We start from the raw sequence: 23,206 nt of genomic DNA, 5'->3' as shown, positions 1-23,206 counted from the left end.
TGTCAACTGAGGCAGCATGCCTCTGGAAGCCTCTTCATCCTGAAAATACTCATATGGAGAAGTTTCGTCTTCTTATGCAAACAAAATATACGAATGTTAAATTGGGTAATTTCATTTTTTCTTTAAATCATCGAAAAGTGACTGACAGCTTAAATTAGACAATTATAGAGACCTTTTATCCTGGTCTGTTGATAACTCTGAAGTATTTTGGAGTGAAGTCTGGGATTATACTCATATCGTGAGTGTTACCAAAGGGGATGAAATATTAGATCGTTCCGTGCCAATGGATGCGATTCCAGAATGGTTTAAAGGTTCTCGTCTTAACTTTGCGGAGAATTTATTATGTTGTAAAAGTAAAGATAAAACTGCGATTATTGAAACTGGTAAACAATGAAACACAATGTGTGTTATCTGAAAAATAAAAGTGCATAATCTTTGTTAGGTGAATCCCGTGATAAGCGCTTGATTAGTTATGCAGAATTGTATGAGGGCGTTTTGAAATTCTCTGAAGCTTTAAAGAACGCAGGTATCAGAAAAGGTGACCGAGTGGCTGCGTACATACCCAATTGTACTGAAGCAGTCATTGCTATGTTGGCTACTACTAGCATTGGTGCTGTTTGGAGGTATGTAAAAAAAAGGAGGGGAGAGATGAGAAAGTATATTGATGGATTATATACATAGTTCTACTTCTCCTGACTTTGGAGCTACGGTAAAATTATATTTGCGTTTGTATAAGGCATATAATAATGGCGATTTGTTTCTTTTAGGGCGTACTTGATAGATTCACACAAATCAAGCCTAAAGTGTTGATTTCTGTAAATAAAGTGGTTTATAATGGGAAAACATTAGATCATTTATCTAAGCTTGACTCTGTGGTTAAAGGTAATACAGATACTGGAGCGATAAGCGATACCAACTGTTTCTCTTAGGTCTTTCCTGCCTTGAAAAGGTAATAATCATTCCTTATGTCGGTCAATTAACAAGAGAAGAGATGAATGGAATCCCGTCAAGCGTCACTTGGGACGATTTCATACACAGTGTTCCTAGCGAGAATTTGCCAAATGAAATCCAATTTGAACAATTACCGTTCAATCATCCTGCCTTCATCTTGTTTAGCTCAGGCACAACGGGTTTGCCTAAATGTATCGTTCACTCTGGTGCAGGTCTCTTGCTTCAGATCAAGAAGGAGCATATCATTCACGGTGACATGGGTCCAGACGATGTTTTCTTTTATTACACTACGACTGGTTGGATGATGTGGAATTGGTTGGTGACAGCTCTTAGTGTAGGTTGTACCATTGTTCTTTGGGACGGCAGTCCTTTCAAGCCTGCCCCCATTTCTTTATGGAAGCTTGTGGATGAGTTAAAGTAAGTTGCCAGAGAAAAAAAAGTATTCTTTTTTTTTGTCTTACATTTGCATAGGATTACTTACTTTGGTACTTCTGCGAAGTATATTCAGTCATTGCAAGAAGCAAAAGTTTATCCCAGTAGGTTTTTTATAAACGAAACAGGAACATGCACTGACCCTTATTTTTAAATTAAAGAGGATTTATGCCAGCTTCATTCACTGAAAGCTATTTATTCTACTGGATCACCTCTAAAGCCTGAAAGTTTTGATTTCGTTTATCGACACATCAAAAGCGATATCATGTTGGGTAGCATCACGGGTGGTACCGATATTTGCTCGCTTTTTGCCGGACAAAATGCTGCTCTTCCTGTCTATCGAGGTGAGATTCAATGTATCTGTCTTGGGATGAACATTCAAGCTTGGGCCGACAACAATAAACCAGTGTATGCCCAAGCTGGTGATCTGGTCTGTGTCACGCCTTTCCCTTGTATGCCTTTGGAAATGTACGGCGATAGTCCAGAAAGATCAAAATACAAGAGTGCGTATTTTGATGTGTATCCTAACGTATGGTATCATGGAGACTATGTGTGGATTAATCCAAAGACAGGTGGTGTTGTTATGCTCGGTCGATCAGATGGTACCTTGAATCCAAGTGGTGTTCGATTTGGAAGTGCTGAGATATACAACATCGTAGATCGATTCAATGAAGAAGGTATAGAGGACTCGTTGTGTGTTGGACAAAAGATCAAGAATGAGGATGATGAGCGTGTTGTATTGTTCCTCAAAATGAAAAATGGCAATTCTTTGACAGAGGACTTGATCAAGAAGATCAAGGTGACCATTAGAACTGAATTGAGTCCAAGACATGTACCTGCTTTTATTCTTCCTATTGCTGAGATTCCAGTAAGTTTGATGATCATTTATATATAAAGTGTTTCTTATTCTCTTTATTCTTTTAGTACACAATCAACGGTAAAAAAGTAGAAGTTGCGGTTAAAAAGATTCTTTCTGGAAAAAAGGTAACAGCTACCGGCACATTGATCAATCCCGAAAGTCTGGATTTTTACTATAACATCCCCGAATTAATACAGTAATTGTGATACAGTCTGTTTGTAGAATCGTAAATCTGGTAAACTTTGCGTCTTTTTTAACCTTTTTATCATAAAATTTAATTATGAAATAAATAAAAATATACGCATAGAAGATATGCCCAGCTCAATTTAATGTCTCATATTTTACTATATTTTGTGAAAAGGGGATGCTTAAATTTTTTTTTTCATTTAATTTTTTAATTAATCGCACAAACACACTTATTGTAAGAAATTCACAATAAAAAAATTAAAAAAAAAAAAAGAATTCGAAGGTTATTGGATGTCTTTGCTTTTTCAAAACTACATCCAAGACATGAATTCAGCTTATTTCAAGACATTTAAACTCAGTTGTGTCACATATGGTAAATGCTGTTTTGATTTGGCAGATGTAGCCCTTTCGCTTAGCTTTTTATTATTTTTTCTTTCTTCTTTTAAAGCAAAAATGGAACATAGACGAATAGCAGAAGATGAAATAGAGTTATTGCCTTTTGAAAATAATGAAACTGACGATAACGAAAGTGAACGCATCGTATTGAAGCCATCCCCATGGTACATCATTATCCCAATGTTCACTATTACCTTCGCCTATGGGTACACTGAGTAAAATAAATAAATGTAATGTTATTGACCTGTTTTTTGATTTTAGATTAATCATGGTTCCCATATATGATGTTCTCACAACCATTTTTTGTTACAAGTAAAGAAAGGAGTTCATGATTTAAAACATCAAATTTATTGATAAAAATTTTTAGGTACTATAAAGAGCAATCAACAAACGGTTCGGATATTCCGCAAGAACAATGCCACATTCCTGAAATTCAGTCCATGATTTCCAATTATTTTGTTCTTAATATGCTCTTGAGCTATACAGTTAGTAAGAAAAAATAACAGCCTCTTAACTTAAATATGACGTTGTAACATGTATCATCGTTAGCTCTCTTGATGGCAAATTATTATGGTGGTTTGTCAGACCGCAAAGGACGTCGAATTGTCATGAAAATTTCAATGGTTGGTGGTATCATCACATTCACCAGTGCTGTCTTCATCCTAAAGTTCTATACCATGGTGAATGCTTACGCGTTACTTATCACACCTATTATTCGTGGATTACTGGCTAATGAAACTATATTATTTTCGACTGCTAATGCCTACCTTTCTGATTGTACAACAGCAGAGAACAGGTAAGAAAATGTTTTTCTCTTGGCGGAGCCAAGATTTTTCTGACAAGCACTTTGAAACAGAACGTTAGCGTTTGGTCGTATGATGGCTGCCATCCATTTGGGATCTACTTTGGGTAAATTTTACAGAAAAGCTCCATGTTCTTGCCATCTTATAAATCTCTAGGACCCTTTTTTAGCTCGTTTTTAATCAAGCAAACGGGGACGATTGTTAGTATCTTTTATCTGGCCATTCTCATTCACATTTGTTTCCTTCTTTATATCATCTTTGTCTTACCGGAATCTAACGATATTAGCGAATATAAGGAAAAACCAAAGCAAACAATTTTGCAACGAATGAACATTTTCTCTGCTTTTGGTATTTTTTATCGTACATCTTCAAAAAATGCTAACCGGTGGGCCCTCCTGTTTCTGGCTATCATTCATTTCATGACTACCATGTTTGAAGCGACTCCGACGATGCTTTATGCCATGTTGCGGTTTGGTTGGACCTCTTATGAAGGTGGATTTTTCACTAGTGCTCGTTCCTTTACCTCTTTGCTTGTTCTGCTTGCTGTCCTTCCTATCATTTCAAAGCTGTTCCACAAACTGACATCCAAAAAACAATACGAGATCTGTTTGGATTCATCTATAGGTTATAAGAAGGAGACTTTCCAGATGATCACATTGGACATAGGATTGACTCGGGCAGGTTTTATCATTAATACAATTGCTTTTGTTGCCTTTGGTCTTGTTGCTACACCTACAGCTTTCACTATGGCTGCGATATTACAAGCGCTATCATCCGTTGCGTCTCCTTCTTTTCGTTCTCTCATGACTGCCTTGGTTGATCCTTCTCAATTGGGAGAGCTTTGGGGAGCCATAACCGTAGTAGAGACCTGTTCAAGTAAGAAAAGAAAGGACGCGTATCTTTTATTTTGCAACTAAGCAGTTTTTTTTTATATATAGCTATTATATCTCATTTTATGATGAATTCTATTTACAGTGCCACCGTTTCCAGCATGCCTAACTTAGTTTTTTTTATATGCGCTGGTATCTCAACCCTTTCATCGTTACTAGCCTTCTTTATTTATCCAACCGAAAGGATTTCTGACTAAAAAGATTTCCCCTTTTAGGTTTTTTTATATCTCTTAATTTTAATATGTACTTGAATATGTAGAAACCCATATTTTTAGAAACAATAAAGTAACAGATAACTCTTACACAAAGATATGAAAAAGGATTAAACATCTTTATATGTTCAAACAATGAAACGTTCATGCATTTCTTTTATATCCTGTTTATAATTGAACTGAATCTATTTGAAGTCCAATTACCTGTGTTCGTGCTATTCATGACTTTCCTCTTGATGCTCCAACTATAGTGTTTGGTTATTATTGAGTACTGTGTTCGTAGAATCCTGCTCATTCTTGCTATATGCATCTGATATTGGGTTGTTCGTGCAAAAACAGGGATAATGAGGTGCACAGTAAGGATGGCGTCATATTAACTTTGATTTACGTCCTTATATAATTAAACTATAGTGCTTTTAGCTATAAAAATTTAGCAAACCAAGCAAATACAACAATTTCAATAAAGTAGTAACATATAAGCTTCAAAAAAAAAACCGCGCACTATTTTATTACAAACTATACATAATTTACATTTATGGAAGTAAAAGTCCTCCTTTATACTTGGCATAACCCAAGACAACAAACGCACCAACAATGAAGCCTATGTTTAAAATGATTGAATAGCGGTTCTTTATGAAGTAACAAACCCGCTTACCTTGATAAAAACCAATAGCTGAAGGAGAGGTTAAATAAGTTTGAGCTTCTTCAACTTTTGGTTGTGTTCTTCTCTTGAGGTCTTCATATTCTGCACGAAGTTTATCTAATTCTTCTTTAGTATTAATAGCCGTCTTATCGATAGCTTCATTCGCTTTTTGTTCATTGGCTCTAGCAGACATGTCTTTTTGATTAATGAAACAAAATAAAAAGTGATAGTGTCCTTTTTATACACAATAAGGTACTAGCAGTAAGCCTGCATAATTATGATGTCAATTAACATTGTGATATCATTGCGTATTGTGTCACAATTGTCCTTTCTGTCCTCTTTATAGATAATAAAATGAAAAAAAAAGAAGAATGGGTTGTTTATAATCAATCCATATCATAGTCAAGTTTATTAATTCCAAATACTCGAACTCGATGCATCATAGGTAATTTCGCAACTAAAACAACTAAAAGTGCTGTAAAATTGATACCAAAAAGAAAAACGTCATAGTGTGTATAATGTGTGCTTAATAAAAACCTATATTGATTTGTTGTTAGCCTTCTTTTTCTTTTCTTTTCTTTTTAACTTACAAAACAATAGGCACAGCAGTTAAGAATTTACGAGTTGCTGTGAACTGAACACCGCCGTCAATTTGTTCCCATAGTGTCAGTCCATCATATGCTCCTTGATTATTTTCAAATGGAATACCCTGGACCCAATGAAACATAATATAATGACCCTATACAGTTGTGCTATCAGTACAAGTAAGCGAAAAAAAAAAGCTACTGTTGTCACATACACAATTAAAAGCAAGGTTTGTTAACGTCCAGCTTGCTTCCGGTGTTATAAAAGGTATAAGTGTAAATAAAGCTTTCAGTACAACTATAACAAAGATGGTAGTAAACCATGCACCTACAATCTAAACGTTAATCTAATATAATCTCATTATTTATTATGTAATCTAACCTTTGTAATTGACCCAAGATGAATTAAAGTTTGGCATTGAGCTTTGGTCAAGGACCGCAGTATACGCTTTCTTTTCATTTAATGAAGACATTTTTTTTTTTTTTGTTTAAAAGGAGAGGAAAAAGAGAAGAAAAAAAAAATGATTAAAATGGAAAAGGGGTGGTGGTGTGTCTTTATTGGTCTCTCTCTCTCTTTTAAAAATAAAAAGAAATGGCGCAGTCTGAATAAAGGATATGTGATACAAGCAAATAATAGAGTTTCTGCTGTAAAAAAATAGATGGAAAGATAAATTTGAAAGTATTTAAAAAAGGGTTTTTTTGATTCAATTAGATTCACTTATTTAACAGCTAAAATATATCAATTTATAAGGTCTATACTTTGATTGATCTCTGAATGTTATTGACATACTCACGTGGGTGGACTTATCCCACATTTTCAAAGTGGATTTCTCCGCACACTTCCCATCGTTTTGTTCGTTTATAGTAATCAAAGGCATTTGTAGCAAGTAGTTTATTAATAGATTAATATCTTCAATTTTCGCTTATGTTTATTTCACTTTGTAAAGCTTCTTTTTATTATATGATCATGGATGAATGAATTTGATTGGCTGTCATTAAAAGTGACGTTTTCACTTTTTAAAAAAAATACATTTTCCTTTTTTTTTTCGCTTTAAATTCTCTTCAGTTTATTTTTTTAAATCAACACTAATACCGATTCAGTATGAAATACATTGTCAAGGGCGGTATTTGGAAGAATACAGAAGATGAAATCTTGAAAGCCGCTGTTAGTAAATATGGCAAAAATCAATGGGCTCGTATTTCATCCTTACTTGTAAGGAAAACACCCAAACAATGTAAGGCTCGTTGGTTTGAGTGGTTAGATCCAAGTATTAAAAAGGTAAAAAGCAAAAAAATTATAATAAACGATGCATTCTTATACAAGTATACGCGTATCATTACTAGACGGAATGGTCAAAGGAAGAAGATGAAAAATTATTACATCTAGCAAAGTTAATGCCTACACAGTGGCGTACTATTGCTCCTATTGTCGGTCGTACACCAGCCCAATGTTTAGAAAGATACCAAAGGCTATTGGATGAAGCAGAGGTTCGTGATTCAGACAGAGCAGACGAACTCGGCTTGACTGGCGCTCTTGGCCATGAAACAGGTCCTAGCGCTGACGATGTACGAAAGTTAAGACCAGGAGAAGTTGATCCTGAGCCTGAAACGAAGCCTGCAAGACCCGATCCTGTAGACATGGATGAAGATGAAAAAGAAATGTTGTCTGAGGCTCGTGCAAGATTGGCTAATACCCAAGGAAAGAAAGCGAAAAGAAAAGCAAGAGAGAGACAATTAGAAGAGGCAAGACGATTGACTGCCTTACAGAAAAGAAGAGAATTAAAGGCTGCTGGTATCTAGTAAGTTGATATGGAACTTTATTTTTTCTGTTTATTAACTTTGCTTATAGTATGCGTTTAAAGACAAAGCCAAATGTCATGGATTATAATACTGATGTCCCATTCGAGAAGAAGCCTGCTTTGGGTTTTTATGATACAACAGAGGAAGCTAGCCGTACTGTGGACCCAGGAAAGCTTACTAATGTTCACTTGTCAAAATTAAATAGACGACGTGCTGATATCGAAGAAGAAAAGAACCGTGAAAAGAAGAGAAAGGCTAGAGAGAAGCCTAAGGATGGTGGTGGCCCACAAGGCAACCAAGGTCAATTTGTACCTGAAAAGAATGCAAAGATCACCAAAATGCAAGAGGATGAACAGATTGCCAAACGACGCAAGCTTGTTTTACCTGCTCCCCAAGTGGGTGAACAAGAACTTGAAGAGATTGTCAAGACCGGATTTGCTGGTGAAAATGCCAAATCTTTAGTTGCTGATGATGTTGGTGCTACACCTTTCACAGATCGTGGAGCAACACCTCTATATTCTGAATTACGTACACCAAAGACAAATGTAGGTGACTATCCTGGAGCTACACCACTTCAAAGCATGACAACGCCTAGATACACAAAGCCAACGCAGAGTGTAAAATCCAGTTTGTTGCAAGGATTAGCCAGTTTGCCTAAACCACGTAATGAATGGGAAATCCGATTGCCTGAAATTGAACAAGAAAAGGAAACGAAACAATCTGAAGTGATTGAGGATATGAGCGATTATGAAAGAGAAATTAAGGAACAAGCAGAAAGAGATGAAAAGGAGCGGGAAGCACGTCGATCATTAGCTGTTCGATTTAACTTGCCTCGACCAGCTACAATGCCTCGATTGCCTGTAGATGAAAATGTAAATGAAATCGAAAAGATGATCAATGAAGAGTTAAACAGAATTTTGGAGCACGACTCTGTTAAATATCCTGTAGCTGGAGGAAAAGTTGCGCCTGGTGCTGTTCAATTACCTGACAGTATTGCTGATGTGGAAGATGAATTTGATTCAAAGTCGTTAGAAGATGCCCGTAAAGAACTTGATAAAGAAATTGTAAACACATTAGGTCTTTCAGATGACCAAGACATCAAGAAGGCTGTTTGGGAACATGCATCATCAAGACCTGAATTTGAAAAAGCATGGAACAAAGAGCATGAAGATTTATTGTTTTCAGTCAAGTTTAATCAATTCCTCACCATAAGTGAAATGGATGATAAAGAGGATATTATTAATGGACTTGAAAAGACAATTGAGGTAAATTAGGACAAATTTATCTAAGCAAGTCATTGTATTAATACATTTAAATAGGCCAATCGTCAAACTATGATCAGAGATGCCACACGCGCAGGAAAACTTGAAAATAAATTGGAAGTTAGATTAGGAGGGTACATGAATCGATCCAAGTTATTGTCAAAACAAATCTTGGAAGCATATGAGGAATATGAAGCAGCACAAATTGAATACAACAGCTTCTTGAACTTACAGATAGCTGAGAAAGCTGCTCTTCCTCGCCGCATTGAATCATTGGAATATGAAATTAGTAAATTAGCTAGTAGAGAAAGGGATTTACAGCAAAAATACAAAGATTTAAATGATGAAAAGATGGCACTTGCAGCATAAAAATTGATAAAACATACAAATGAAATAAAAACTTTATTTTAAATACGTTTAAGATACAGTAAACGTTTGTTATATTGTTTGAATTCTATCGTCTTCATTGGGACAGTAGATAATCTCGTCTGCATTATATTTATATGTACTGTTCTTTTTACTTGATGGAAGAAACAGCATTCTCCTAATTGTTATTTGTCAGTAAAATATTTAAAAGCGAATTAAATGTTGATTTACCAAAGTATTTTAGAAAACCACGCATGAGCTAAAGTAGAAGGGTGAAAACAGTCAATGTTACTACAAATAATTTACTATGAAACTAGAGAAAGCATGACGTTCTTCTTTGTACCTAATGGCTTGTATTGGAAAGCTCATGATGTCAACCAATAGAGGTTGATAAATGACAGCAAAGGTATCGTTAGGTTCCTTGTAATGAGCGACTACCTGTTGAAGGGCTTGATTGTAAGCAGGAAAATTTTGATCCATAATGGTCAGGTTATCTGCAGAATGGGAGCATTCACATTCATGATCGTGACCTATGAAGCTACTACCCTTAATAGGTTGACAGTAGTTTGTATAGTTGGAAGTAGAGATCACAATATCTTGAACTCGCATAAGACCAACTTTATAATTAAGATGATACACACAAAATTCGTACATTTTTTTTTTAAAAACTTACTTATTTGAACCAATGTGTTTGTCATTGACTTCCTAAGAGTTTCCACAGTACTCCAAACATTAGCACCAAAAGGCAAAGGTAATGACGTTGGTTCAGTACAGCTATGACAAATATCATTGGATCCGATAAATATGGTAATCAACTTCCAATCTGTAGGTTTGACTCTTCCGATCTTGTACTCCTCGTCTAGTCGATCAAACAAATAGGTCGTTTGATGATCGAGATTAAGACTACGAGCCCCTGATTGAGCAGCATTAAGTACATCGATATCATCTCGATATTGACCTTTGGGGCATATCTCATTACCTAGTACAAGAAGAGAGTAAAACAGCCTGTTTATTTTTATTTTTATTATTTTCCTTACCAAAACAAATACTTATGAGATGGTCTCCAACTGATGCACCAAATAAATCATGAGAGTAGTAATTTATTAAATTTGGCATAGTTATTGTATTTGGATCCTGTATAAGGTTTTAAATAAGGAAGTAAAAGTATAGTCACTAATATATAACTTACACCTCCAATAGAAAAACTGACGCCTCTATTTTCATACAAATTCTTGATGTTGATAAATTGTCCTTGTATACCTTTTGCAGCAAATGCTGCCATGACACTGACACGTACATTTATTTTAAAAAAAATTGATCTATTATTTTTCATTATGATTTTACTTTACCTATCACCCAAACCAGCAATTATTTTGATGTCGTCAGGTCTAAGGTCATGTACACTCTTTGCAGGTGTTGTTCTTGGCTTCAAAAAGGGACAGCCAATGTCTAGAGGTACTGTTATGTTATTCGATGGTGTCACTGGCACCGTTATGAACATGGGTATCAAAAAGAGAGTATACATAATAGGCCAATAAAGACATGAATGAAGCTGTGAAAAGAAATACGGGAAGTCTGTCTGCAGCACTGATGAAGCAGTGTATGATGATAGAAGGCGTTATTGTTTCAATTAATGACAGATCACTTTCACTTTTTCCTTCTTCTATCTTTGTTGATGTTGGTGGATTTGAAAAAGATGAGATATAAGAATTTCCTTTAACATAAAACATAAATTTTTAGTAAAGAGTAAACTTTATTTCAGTTTATATACGTCTTTAAAAAAAATGTGTTTTATTGTATATAAAGGAGGAAGGCACTGGGTAATATGGAGTGCATTTAAAGGAGAAAATGATTTAAATTGGCAATAACCGGTATAGTTGGACACCTGTTTCTAATGTCATTGGTGGAACTAGAATATCGTCTGTGTCCTGCTTTCCATCAAACTGTAATAATGTCACTTGAAATCCATGAGATTTGCATAAACTCCAAAACATTTGCTCTTCTTCTTTATTGAATCCACGACGCTTATAGCCGATATAGATACGTGTAGTTTCCTTGCTCAAGTCTACAAAAGTCTTTACTAAATCTTCAAAGAAATGAGCTTCATATAACACGTCCGATGCTATAATTAAATCAGCCTTTGTACATTTCTCTGCTTCAGCCTTATTTCCCCATAATAGAGACTTTGTAGACAAGTCAGAAAACTTCTTTAAATGACCATTGATTAATATATTTCGATCGATAAGTTGAACTGCTTCATCCAATTCAGTAATTGTAATCTTTCCTCGTCCTATATTTGATTTTGGGGATGACATCATACTCGCAACATAAAGTCCTATTAAACCAGTGCTACGATCATGAATGAGTTTCTTGATAATTTAAAGTGGTAAAAAAAGCAAAAGTGCTTACCCTGCACTGAGATCTAATGTATGCTTACCATCCACATATTCTGGGTGGTGCTCAACTACTCTCTTTATCACTTCAAGCATCACCAAAGCCGAGTCCCAAATCTTGCCTGGGATTCCTGTATCCCACATTTCATGGATAGCTACTTGTCCATTTGAAAATACACGATATCCATCATATACCATATCCTGCGGCTGATTATTCCAAAGTTCTAATGGCAGCGGTGTATCGCGATCGTCTTGTTTCAAATCAGGAATAATCTCAACCGGCCCTACTGTCAGAGGCTGGATAGTTGTAGCAAACTGTAAGATTTTGGTAGGTTGTATACACAAGAATCGTTTCCCTCTTATAGCTTGATTATGTTTGGCACGAACTCGATATAAAAAGGTACCTTTTCCGGATCGATGAAAGCCAGGTACTGAGTTGGGTTCCCTTGCCAGTTGACCTTCTTGAAAATTGGGGGCAGGGGCAATGTCAATTTCCCAGTCACTATCTTGTTCAACCAAAGGTGTCATGCTTTCTTCTGAAGGTGTCAACAAGTTGCATGTCACAGTTACTTGTCCATTAGGCTCAATGTCAGAACGTCGAAAGAGACCTAATTCATTAACAAGTAAGATATCAACTCGGTACCAACGATTAGGTGCAATGCGCGAAGCAAGTGGGCTTCTTAAGTTTATTCGATAAAGTGAAAAATGATTTTCAAGTTTTGCACGAAATTCTTGGGAATTCTCTTCTCTCTTTGCTTTTTAGTTTCCGCCACTCACGCAAATGATGACACCTATGATAACTAATCCCATGCCCAACCAAGCATCTAGAAAACGAACGTCATGGAACAGCGTTTAAGTATTATTTGTTTTTCTTTTCACCTTTTCCTCCAATAGATTCACCTAAGAACAGACCAGTCAATAATGAAAATATAAACGTGAGCGAATTTGTGATGGGAACAGCCAGTGACATGTCTATTGGAAAGAGCATAAGTTTTTTCATCTTGTTCCAATCTGCAGCTAAAATTACCTGACTTTCCAAGGGTATAATAATAAACAATAGAACCACTTAGATTAACTATCAATGGCACAAAGTACTTTTTTGTACGTTTCGTGAATACTTAATTCATTAGCAAGAAAGGATTTCTATAATTACATACCTGCCACTTTGTAAACAAATATTTTAATTCTGCTAACCACTTTTTAAGTCCACCTTCAGGATACTTTTCTGATACTTTCTCGAGGCCTGAGCTTCCCTTTTTGATAAGAGGGTTTGTCGACCCCCAGCAAATGGCTACAAGTATAAATCCAAATAGCTGACCTACACAAAAAAAGAGTGACTTCTATAGGCCATATTTTCTTTTGAAATAGTTTAGCTTACGAATAGCATCAGACATCATTTTATAACGGACAAAAAAAATGAAACCTATTTTTTAGTTTTCCGCTTTTATTCTCGCTTTTTTACTATTAAAAATGGAGGAAAATACAAGTTTATTGGGAGAAATTAAATCAGAACAATATAAGAACAAAGTAAAGCTGACATTTGTGTGGCTGTGGAGGTTTTGTATATTTGCAGTAACTGGGTCTTCAAGTGTTCATGTCACTCGCATGCTCCTCCATTGGCTTCATTGTCAAGGTAGCAATGCACACGAAATAGAAAGCATTGAAATATTAATAGCAAATAGATAATGCATGGTATTACTATGTTGCATTCTTTTTTGCAGAGCTGCTTGTTTATACAGGCATGATTGTCTTTATTGGTAGCATACTATTTCAATGGAGATTCTTTTGTAGAGTTGCTTATAAAATGTGGTCTTGGTTGCTGCCTAAAAAAGGGAAAAATTGGTGTGCGCAGTGTCTTTATGATGATCCATCAACAGTTCTTGTATAACTAAAAAATTACACACATAATCATTTGTTGCATTAAAATAAAATAAGTTGAAAAATTTCAGAGCATGATTATTATTTTTTAAAAAAAGTTGATCTTTACAAAAACGAGAAAAAGCTGGTATTATTTGATATTCTTTCTTGGTTTTGGGGTATGGGAGGAAGAGCAATCAGCGCAAAAACGCTGAAGAATAACAATGCAGTCTTTGTTATAGACATGTAAAATAAAATTGTTCATGAATTTGTGATTGTCTTTGTCACTGACAAGAAACAGTCAAGGTTTTCTTATTTGACCCAATAATATTTAAAATGCAGAAAGTCATTTTCAGATATTTTCCATTCTTCTTTCTCCAGATGAATTCTGTACATTCTGTTTCACCCGTACAATCAAGTAGCAGCACGACAGATCAGGAAGGAGCAAAACGTGCAAAGAAATTTCGAGCCTGTACAATAATGAAACATATACTTAAAAGCATTTCTTTTTACTTACTAAATGTGTACATAAAATAGGCGATCTTTGTAGACAGAAAAAGATTAGGTGACAAATTAAAGAGAAAAAAAAAGGCGCAAATTGACTAACAATAATAATGAAGATGCGATTACGATCAGGCTTATCCAAACAATGCTTGCATTTCATGTAGAAATTACGGAAAAACTTGTACTTTTGCCGAAGTAAAATTTTATACCTTAATTTAAATTCCCCCATATTCAATATTCACTTTGTAGCCATCAAAAAGAAAGGGGCCCTCTAAAGGATATGTAGAAGGCTTACAAAACCGATTAAAACGTATGGAACAATTATTATCTAATATGCTTCAAGAAATGCCGGCTGATCAAGTAGCCAATGTTACTGCTGAGCTTGAAGATCAGAAAACACAGGAAGCACAAGAAAGTCCTCCGGTCAGTAAAAGGCCGCGAAGGGATAATAAAAGAACGCATTTCTTTGCAGGAAGCTCGTCAGGTTATTATTTACTGAATCGATTGTTTCCACAAGATGAGTCAGCTTCACTCCTTCAAAAATATCCAAGAGCTATAGATAATCAAGATGATGACTTAATCATTGAACGTAATATAGAGGCAACGGATGACAATCAACGTAAGAAAGAATGGAAACTGCAACCAAAAGGCCTCGTGGATTATTTGATTCAAATGTGAAAAAAAAAAAAAAAAAAAAAAAAAAAAAAAAAAAAGCTCACTTAAAGTACTTTTTAATAGATATTTCGACAGAATAAACTACAAATTACCTATTTTGGATAAAGATGCATTTTACAACACATATCATAAGGAAGGGCCTGAATCACCTTCGATTGCACCAATTAGTATCCATATTTGTAGAAAAATATGTAGGATGCTTAACGCAAATGATCCAATTTTTAAAAAGTACAACGTGGAAAGATCAAAAATGTTGGAGGATTTTCAGAAATGTTCGAAGCTTATTCATCAACCAGACTATATGGAACCAAAAATACAATTAGTTCAAAGTTTATTAATGAATGTAGCAAACAGTGACTCCTGGTTTCTAGATAGCACATGTTGGATATCATCAGGTATGGCCATTAAAATGGCTCAAGATCTTGGCTTGCACAGATCTAGCTTTCAGAATCAAGGGTTATCAAAAGCTGAATTTGCAGGACGAAAAAGGTTATGGTGGTCAGCTTATGTTATAGATCGTTTTGTGAGTGCTTCCGTTTCTAGGTAAATAAAATTTTATGCTTTCTACTTTTTACTAAACACATATAATAAAGACCAATGACAATATCAGATGCGGACTGTGATCTAGAATATCCAGATGAAGCAGAATATGTTGAGTTTGTCCACACTATTAAGTTGTCGCGGATTGTAGGCGAGGCTCATAAAGCCCTTCGTTCACCAAAATTTCAGCAGCTGCCTGATAGAAAAGCTAGAACAGAAAATACATGTCGCTATATCCAGCAACGGCTTGATGAATGGAGAAATGATTTGCCGCCCCAATTTCGCCTAACAGATAAAGAATTAGAGCAAATGTTTCAGCCAGGTTTATTAGATCCAAAATTAAAAAGTAAACTAAACAGTGGTGGTAAGTTTTATTGAAATGAGACTTCAGTCAATCAGAAGTTAACCTTTTAAATTATAGCTGGTCAATTTCACCTTGCCTATATTACAGTCTGTTTGATGACAAAGAAGCATCTAATGTGTACAGCCAGCTATTACTTAGAAATCGCTCGTGAATGTCAAAAACTTATTAGAGAATCAGTATATATATTATCTTCCACTCATTTAGAATCGCTTTTGTACTCTTGGTGTTTTTCAAGTAAATATACTAAAAAGATTGAGAAGGAGTTACTAAAAGTACTTTTAGGTTTCTTTTTATCAGAAGCACTCGGTGTTATTTTTTTAATTTGTCGTATTTCTGATCCAGAAATTGCCTCAGAAGCAAGAGGTTTTTGTGAGAGCTTAAAAAAATGTTACGGATATCTTGAAAAAATCACTGGACAAGTAAAATTTAATCACAAACTTTTATCCTATATGTTACTAAACAATCCATATTAGCCTTCTGTTATTCCATACATTGAAGTATTGTTGGATATATCAAGCAGAGCGTCTGGTAGCTCATCCCAAGACGCAATACAAGAAAATCAAAAACTGGAATATGATTCTTTGGCTGAAAGCATTGACGGAATTGAATGGGGTGGTAGTGTATTTCCTAGTTCGTATTAATCTTGATACTTATCTTTTTTTTTAGAACTTGCCAAGCTGTTATTAGAAGCTGACGCAGGTTTAAGCGGAGAAAACGTTACATAAGCAATCAGGACTCAATTATTACATAAGCATCTGTCCTTCCATACTAGGGTTGTCATACATTTTCATTTAGCATATATAAAAGCAGTTTGTTTTTTTTTATCCCTTTTTTTTTTCTTTTTTTTTTTTCTTTATTATTATCATCTTTTATTTTTCATTCTTTGTTGCCTTTCTATATGTTTGATTTCAGCAATAACTCTCACCGTCGTTACAATCCTTTGACTAAATCTTGGGTCCTTTGTTCACCTCACCGTACCCAAAGACCTTGGCAAGGACAGCAAGAAGATGATCAAGTCGAAACTAGACCTCAATATGATCCAAAATGCTACCTCTGTCCTGGAAACAAGCGTGCTAACGGTGAAACTAATCCCAGTTATGATTCAACATTCCGCTTTCCAAATGACTTCGCTGCTGTAAAAACTGATCAACCTGCTCTCGAAGCCACCGAAGATGACGATCTGATCAAAGTAGAAGGTGTTCGGGGTGAATGTCACGTTATTTGCTTCTCTCCTCGTCACGATCTTACTTTGGCAGAAATGTCTGTAGAAGAAGTGAAAAAGGTAGTAGACATTTGGACGACAAGTTATGAAGACATGAAGCAAAACTCTGTGATTCAACATGTTCAAATTTTTGAAAACAAGGGTGCAGCCATGGGTTGCTCTAACCCTCACCCTCACGGTCAAATGTGGTGTACTGAAAGTGTTCCAGAAGAGCCTCAAAAGGAACTAGTGGCCTTGGCAGAATATAACCAAAAGTATGATGGCAAGAAGTGTTTACTTTGTGAGTATGCTCAGCGTGAAATGAATGATCCTGAACGTAAACGTACTGTGCTTGAAAACGATACGTTCCTCGTTGTCGTTCCTTTTTGGGCAGTTTGGCCATTTGAAGTTATGGTCTTACCCAAGGTGCATATTGGATCACTGCCTGAGATGAATGAAAAACAAAAAGTCGATTTAGCAGATGCTGTCCGTCGTATCACCTGTCGCTATGACAATCTGTTCAAGACTAGTTTCCCTTACTCCATGGGTATTCATCAGAAACCTCTTCACGGTGAATTTGACTATGCTCATCTTCATCTTCATTACTATCCTCCACTTTTAAGAAGTGCTACAGTTAGAAAGTTCCTTGTTGGGTAAGTTTTATTTGGGCAGAGGAAAAAGTGTAAAGGTTCTTACACGTGTCTATATTAGATTTGAAATGTTGGGTGAACCTCAACGTGATTTGACTCCTGAACAAGCAGCCGCTCGCCTTAGAGAACTTTCTGAAGTACACTACAAAAAAGCAACCAATTAGACTTCTTTTTCAAATAGGGACAATTTTCCCAGATCTGTTGTACATAGTTATACATATGCATACTAGTTGATAGCAATAAATTGGTGTTTTATTCATCCTGCTCACAGCAGTATTCCCATTAAAATTGGTAGAGGCTAAGGCTTAATTTAATTGTTGTTCAAAGATCCTATCTTCAAAATGAATAGAAAACGGTATATATTGCATTTTCAGGCTTAGCTGCTTTTCTTTATTGTCTGAAACTGCAGTACTTGAGAAATTTACAGCACATGTGTTGCATTACATTTGGAACGACTCATAGTGTAAGATCTATAAATTGAATTTTTTTTAGAAAAGGATCTGATTCAATAGTACTACAGAATCAAGCCATAATTGAATGACAAAAAAAAAAAAAAAAAAAAAAAACCACCAATGTTTATGAAATAATCACTGCACATATTGAAGAATGTGTTGGCAAAAAACAATGTAAGTAATTTAACCATAATAAGAAATTTCAACATGCAAATATAAGGATATTTATTTTAATTGATTATTACAGTTTTTTATACTGAAATTTACAAATACTTTGTCGTTTTTTTTACTTTTGCTACTTCATAATCCAAAACAAGAAGATTTTTATGTCCTACAAGAGATCCAGTTAATGGGTCGTGTATTCAAACTTGGTGTAACAAGAAGATTTAATTAACTACAGAAGACACAAGCCTAATCATACTGATCCTCTTTATCTGTGCATGAAGTTAATAATCCCTCAAGTCGTTCTTCATAATGATTATTTATCAACTTAAGTCAGCTTGATAGCTCAATGCAATTAATAAAGAGAACAACTGATCCTTTTACCAATATAGATTCAACAAATATAAAATTACCAAAATTGAAAGGTAAGCGTTTAATCTTCATCTAATAGGTCAGCTACGGTGTGATCGAGCTCAATGTACTCCTAGTTTGCAACTATGTGTATCTAGGTCATGCAATTTTAAACTTGTTTTTGGCTTTTTCTTTTGCCCTATACTATTTACCATGTATAGTGTCTTTGAACTCAAAGCAACTAGATTTAATCCTGTTTCAGTTTTGTCAAAGTGAAATACGTGTTTTGAACCCTTGGTCTTCCAGATTTCATCTCATGTTTTAATTTTTCAAGTGCTCTTTGCTGTAGCCTACAATAAACTTTGGCTGATAAGTCTGAGGACGACTAGGCCAAATAAAGTGATCAAAACTAAATAAAGCAATATATTTCTCTCTTCATTCCAATTAACTTAAAAAGTACTAGTAGATCGCTCTTCATATGTAAGGCTAGCAGTTATCTTTGATTTTTATAATAGAATTTATAGCAGGCGCTACATTGATCCGGTAACCATATGGATAAAGCTAAAATTGAAAAGACTTCTTCAGCTTTGCTTATTTATATTTATTTTTCTGATATTATCCATAAAGTTATTGTTAAATCCTTACTATAAGGAACACAGAAAATTATGTACATGACGATTTCTTTTTCTCGTAAGCTTCTTACTTTTTACACGGACAATACACGTTATGTATAACGACAGAGAATACAAGAGAATAGAATAGGAGAAAAAAATAAACCAAATAACCTACTGCCTTTATTAAACGAAAAGCTGCATGATGCACAAATGACATATGCAAACAAGCCAGGAACATGAAAGTAGGTTGTTTCACATTGACTTTTATTTACAATTTTTCTAACAAACAATTAAACTATCAGTCTACTTTAACACATTAGACTGTTGTTACATTATACGAAGTACGATTTTGATCCATAAAAACTATTCCAAATACCTTTCTTTATAAACTTTTTTTTAAAAAAATAAAAGCAAAATTTCATACTAGAAGTCAAAGCTATGTCTATTCAACCGTCTAAAAATTTTGGGCAGTTTAAGCTTAGAGGCATCATATAGTCATGTGATATGTTTTGGGATCACAAAATATCAAAATTCAAACCAATGGTTTGTTTTTGCTTCAATATTATAGGTTTGATTATGGAGTACCAAATTGTTAAAGATAATTCTGTGTTAAACTATATAGAAGAGTGCACCCCGGAAAGGTTCACATTTGTTGGGCATAACTCCTATATATTGGCTAAATATTGCTGCCTTTCTAAGGAAGAGCATCAACTTTGATTAAAATACAGGTTACTTTCCTTTTTTTGGTAATGAAAGAAGGTAAATAAATAAAATTAACCATTCAATGATCGATAGTAGAAAGGATTGAATATTTTGAATTATTTCTGAAGCGCACGTCGTTTAATCTGTTTGAAAACGAGAGTGCACCCTTCTACAGTCTAAAAGTTTTATTTTATAAAAAAAAAAAAAAAGGAATAAATTTGTAAATGTGATAAATTAAAGGCTTCACAAATGCGTCTTCAGTTCTCTAATGAAATCATATTGAACGTAAAAGATTTTTTTGTTAATGGCAAAAGTCTACCAATTAAAGATCATTCGATTCCACAAAGTGAATAGATTCCAATCGGTGGTGCTGGCGTTTACCTTTTTTTCCCCCTCAGATTTTGTGATTCTGCTTGAAAAGAACATTGGGGGGTAATATACTCAGCGTACAGGGAATTACAAAGATGGCAGAGGTACTTTTTCATTTGATTATTTTTACTGTTTTCTTCTTGTTACCATAACAACCAGACTCCAGTGCTTTGTTAAATGTGCATGTGTGTGTGTGTGCGGGTGAATTTAAGAATTTCAAACATACAGATAATTCTCCGTTCTCATCTTTATCATACACAGACTCTTTGTCTCTCATTTCATTGTTTTCTTCTATTTCTCTCTCTTTCTTTTTTCTTCTTCCTAATTAAGTATACTTTTGTAGAAATAAAAAGTAGAATAAAAATGGAGAATTCCTCCGGACGTGGTCATAGACGAACCTCAAGTATGATCAGCCAAATTCCAAGTAGTAGACAAAGCATGGATCTGATCGAAGGGACATCTCAGCATTTTCAGCAAACTCGTCTGGCAGTCGATGCGCACACACAGCGTCTGAGGTGGGATGCATTTTTTGAGCCACAATATACATTTGCGTCCTTCATCCATGAACTCAGCAAACGAGATGATGATCATTTAAAGCGAGAGCACCAAAAGAATGTCGATCGATTGGTAGACACCAGCAGTTTCGGAGACACCTCTCTATCTTCCTCGCAAAGACCAAGTAGCGATATCATTATGTCAAATCCAAGTTCTTATATGGCATCGCCCAAGGCAGAAAATTCAACACTGACGTGGACAGAGCAGGATGAAGACACTTTGATTCGTCGCTTGGAGATCCTGAAGCAAATTCGGGCTTCCATGCATAATGAAGACCAAGAAAAGCAAGGTGACCTTGTCGGTCGATGGAAGCGACTTCTTACAACAAAGGCACATGAACTATGTCAGGAAGCGGGTGTGGCAAATGATGATGCAGCATCAAAGTCATCTACAATGAGCGTTTATGATGAAGAAGGAGGTAAAGAAATAAACCCTGCAGAGGAAGAAGTTGAAGTCAAGAAAGGGATTAGAAACTGCAGAAGGTCTTTCCTGCTCTTCCTCTTTGGGTTCATTTTCCCTCCTTTATGGCTACTAGGAAGTATCTATTTTGCCTCTTATGAGAAAAATCAGACTTCGGCTAATAGGCGCCTCGATAGTAAATGGCGGCACAGATCAAGGGTCTGTTTTGGGGTGTTTGCTATATCACTTTTGATTGTTCTAGTCACTGTTTTTGTTATAGATCCATCTTCAGTTGGGTATAGACACAGTGAATAGAAAGGTGTTCTTCAATGTTTTTATACTTGTTTATTGTTTAATGAAAAATGCGATAAAGAACAAAAATATAAATTTAGATTAAAAAAATAAGGAAGCATTTCTCATCCTTCTTTTTTATGACTATTTGTGTATGAAAAGCGGTGTATGATATTATGATAAATAATGGGAGGTAGGACTTGGGCTTATGCTCATAGCCATCATGCCAGAAGTCACACTATCATCGTCGTCATCTTCTTCGTCATCTTCTTCACTGTCATCCTCACTATCATCGCTTTCATCTTCTTCATCTGCTACCCATTCATAATAGATGTTATCCACAAATATTTTGCTACCATCTAATTTATAAGGATCAAAAGGAAAGAATGTCTGTACAGTTTGCAGTAAATTGGAGCTTCCTAAACCGGGAACAAAGATATCTCTGTTCTTTTCTAGGACAGGGTATACATACATGAAATGTGTACTGCGGGATAACTTTGCAAATTGACGAACCACGGCAGGAGAACAGATTTTGAGTGGATTGAATTTGCTCATTACCAAACGAGGTAGATTACGCAAACCAAAACACCATGTGCGAGATGCTCCACTTCCAAAGCCATGCTCGGGACGGGTAAGATGTCGATGTTCCTCGGAATACATGTCATCCTCCATATCTTCTTCAATCTCCAAGTCATTATCAATCACAAGATCTCTCCATTTAAAGCAAAAGATATACATAGTTGCTTGTACAACAGAATAGAAAACATCATGCTTTGTGCAATCCAAACTCTGCACGCTAGATTCGTGAGTATCCACATAATTATCACACCATGTTGATAAGGCTAAAACCACGCGTTGAATTGTGCTTGAATCTAAAAACTTTGCTCTTGCAACATAAGAAGATATATAAGCAGCAGCGGCGACACGAGTTACGTTGGGTCTCAAGGGATCAGTGATATGCTGAAGAAGGTGCTCCAGGAAATAGTCGCTGTATTCATGTACATTGAGAGAACAAAAGTAGAATAGCAAGAATTGAGTATAACGGGATTTGAGGGTCTTGAGAACAGCACGATCAAATATATCTACCAAAGCATAGAATATTTCATGAAGTACATCAGCGGAAGCAGATTGAGCACACTTTTGGAAATACTGAAAAGAGAGGTTCATCATAGCATCCAATTTACGAATTTTGTATTTGATTTGTGCGGTTGTATCGCTTTTATCGGGAGTGACTTGAGAGCTTGTAGAATCAACACTTTCATCATCAGGAATATCGTCATCCTCATCTTCTGAATCGCTGTGTTCAGAGTCATAGTCTTCATCAAAGTTCATATTGTATATTTCAACCTCGACATCTTCCTCAATTTCATCAAGTTCAATCTGAATTTGTGCATCAATCTGTACCATTTGATCAATCACAAGTCCCAATATTTGTTTTCTTAGCACAGGTGCGTATTCAGATATCAAGAGGATGTTTTTTACATAGGCAGCTTGCTCTGCAGAGTTAAATCGCTTGTGAGGCATATAACGGACAAGGCTGACGAATAGAGAGTTAACGGCTGTAGGGATCAGACGAACAATACATTGAAGCGCTTCATGATAACGATCATAGGCTTGTGTTCGAGTCACTTTGGGATTTTCAGGAAGAACATTACCTACAAAGTTGGGTTTATACGCCATTTTCACATCTATGCTTGTCCAATTTCGTCACTTACGGTATCTAAATCCTTTGTACAGTGAATT

General features: G+C 35.4%; 12 protein-coding genes across 12 annotated transcripts; 7 read left to right on the top strand and 5 right to left on the bottom strand.

Moving 5' to 3' along the window:
- Window positions 1-53: 53 nt before the first annotated feature.
- On the top strand, window positions 54-2,442 carry RO3G_03373 (acetoacetate-CoA ligase; the record flags this gene model as incomplete). Its single annotated transcript, XM_067657964.1, has 9 exons — window positions 54-105; window positions 159-383; window positions 443-623; window positions 682-709; window positions 768-882; window positions 930-1,368; window positions 1,423-1,487; window positions 1,545-2,251; window positions 2,308-2,442. 9 exons carry the CDS (start codon window positions 54-56, stop codon window positions 2,440-2,442), a joined length of 1,947 nt encoding a protein of 648 aa, XP_067514065.1.
- Window positions 2,443-2,881: 439 nt separating this feature from the next.
- On the top strand, window positions 2,882-4,714 carry RO3G_03372 (uncharacterized protein; the record flags this gene model as incomplete). Its single annotated transcript, XM_067657963.1, has 6 exons — window positions 2,882-3,039; window positions 3,192-3,313; window positions 3,374-3,620; window positions 3,681-3,733; window positions 3,784-4,503; window positions 4,677-4,714. The coding sequence occupies 6 exons, from the start codon at window positions 2,882-2,884 to the stop codon at window positions 4,712-4,714; spliced, it is 1,338 nt and encodes a 445-aa protein (XP_067514064.1).
- A 548-nt stretch (window positions 4,715-5,262) lies between these two features.
- Window positions 5,263-5,565, bottom strand: RO3G_03371 (uncharacterized protein; the record flags this gene model as incomplete). Its single annotated transcript, XM_067657962.1, has 2 exons — window positions 5,263-5,330; window positions 5,385-5,565. The coding sequence occupies 2 exons, from the start codon at window positions 5,563-5,565 to the stop codon at window positions 5,263-5,265; spliced, it is 249 nt and encodes an 82-aa protein (XP_067514063.1).
- Window positions 5,566-5,758: 193 nt separating this feature from the next.
- On the bottom strand, window positions 5,759-6,099 carry RO3G_03370 (uncharacterized protein; the record flags this gene model as incomplete). The annotated part of the gene is made up of 2 exons (XM_067657961.1): window positions 5,759-5,909; window positions 5,963-6,099. The coding sequence occupies 2 exons, from the start codon at window positions 6,097-6,099 to the stop codon at window positions 5,759-5,761; spliced, it is 288 nt and encodes a 95-aa protein (XP_067514062.1).
- A 959-nt stretch (window positions 6,100-7,058) lies between these two features.
- RO3G_03369 (uncharacterized protein) lies at window positions 7,059-9,320 on the top strand (the record flags this gene model as incomplete). Its single annotated transcript, XM_067657960.1, has 5 exons — window positions 7,059-7,235; window positions 7,301-7,755; window positions 7,806-9,021; window positions 9,076-9,152; window positions 9,317-9,320. 5 exons carry the CDS (start codon window positions 7,059-7,061, stop codon window positions 9,318-9,320), a joined length of 1,929 nt encoding a protein of 642 aa, XP_067514061.1.
- A 304-nt stretch (window positions 9,321-9,624) lies between these two features.
- RO3G_03368 (uncharacterized protein) lies at window positions 9,625-10,885 on the bottom strand (the record flags this gene model as incomplete). Its single annotated transcript, XM_067657959.1, has 6 exons — window positions 9,625-9,643; window positions 9,728-10,001; window positions 10,058-10,363; window positions 10,422-10,518; window positions 10,574-10,670; window positions 10,734-10,885. The coding sequence occupies 6 exons, from the start codon at window positions 10,883-10,885 to the stop codon at window positions 9,625-9,627; spliced, it is 945 nt and encodes a 314-aa protein (XP_067514060.1).
- A 352-nt stretch (window positions 10,886-11,237) lies between these two features.
- Window positions 11,238-12,305, bottom strand: RO3G_03367 (uncharacterized protein; the record flags this gene model as incomplete). Its single annotated transcript, XM_067657958.1, has 2 exons — window positions 11,238-11,733; window positions 11,794-12,305. 2 exons carry the CDS (start codon window positions 12,303-12,305, stop codon window positions 11,238-11,240), a joined length of 1,008 nt encoding a protein of 335 aa, XP_067514059.1.
- Window positions 12,306-14,471: 2,166 nt separating this feature from the next.
- Window positions 14,472-14,816, top strand: RO3G_03366 (uncharacterized protein; the record flags this gene model as incomplete). Its single annotated transcript, XM_067657957.1, has 2 exons — window positions 14,472-14,565; window positions 14,611-14,816. 2 exons carry the CDS (start codon window positions 14,472-14,474, stop codon window positions 14,814-14,816), a joined length of 300 nt encoding a protein of 99 aa, XP_067514058.1.
- A 406-nt stretch (window positions 14,817-15,222) lies between these two features.
- RO3G_03365 (uncharacterized protein) lies at window positions 15,223-16,442 on the top strand (the record flags this gene model as incomplete). The annotated part of the gene is made up of 5 exons (XM_067657956.1): window positions 15,223-15,356; window positions 15,407-15,717; window positions 15,922-16,136; window positions 16,191-16,332; window positions 16,384-16,442. 5 exons carry the CDS (start codon window positions 15,223-15,225, stop codon window positions 16,440-16,442), a joined length of 861 nt encoding a protein of 286 aa, XP_067514057.1.
- A 173-nt stretch (window positions 16,443-16,615) lies between these two features.
- Window positions 16,616-17,732, top strand: RO3G_03364 (galactose-1-phosphate uridylyltransferase; the record flags this gene model as incomplete). Its single annotated transcript, XM_067657955.1, has 2 exons — window positions 16,616-17,571; window positions 17,630-17,732. The coding sequence occupies 2 exons, from the start codon at window positions 16,616-16,618 to the stop codon at window positions 17,730-17,732; spliced, it is 1,059 nt and encodes a 352-aa protein (XP_067514056.1).
- Window positions 17,733-20,581: 2,849 nt separating this feature from the next.
- RO3G_03363 (uncharacterized protein) lies at window positions 20,582-21,487 on the top strand (the record flags this gene model as incomplete). The annotated part of the gene is made up of 2 exons (XM_067657954.1): window positions 20,582-21,368; window positions 21,453-21,487. The coding sequence occupies 2 exons, from the start codon at window positions 20,582-20,584 to the stop codon at window positions 21,485-21,487; spliced, it is 822 nt and encodes a 273-aa protein (XP_067514055.1).
- Window positions 21,488-21,637: 150 nt separating this feature from the next.
- RO3G_03362 (uncharacterized protein) lies at window positions 21,638-23,143 on the bottom strand (the record flags this gene model as incomplete). Its single annotated transcript, XM_067657953.1, has 1 exon — window positions 21,638-23,143. The coding sequence occupies one exon, from the start codon at window positions 23,141-23,143 to the stop codon at window positions 21,638-21,640; it is 1,506 nt and encodes a 501-aa protein (XP_067514054.1).
- Between the last annotated feature and the right edge of the window lie 63 nt (window positions 23,144-23,206).

The sequence above is a fragment of the Rhizopus delemar genome, genomic scaffold (assembly GCF_000149305.1).
Source record: "Rhizopus delemar RA 99-880 supercont3.2 genomic scaffold, whole genome shotgun sequence".
Classification (NCBI taxonomy): Eukaryota; Fungi; Mucoromycota; class Mucoromycetes; order Mucorales; family Rhizopodaceae; genus Rhizopus; species Rhizopus delemar.
The sequence above is the reverse complement of the archived record's forward strand: the minus strand, read 5'-3'. Positions and strand labels throughout refer to the sequence as shown.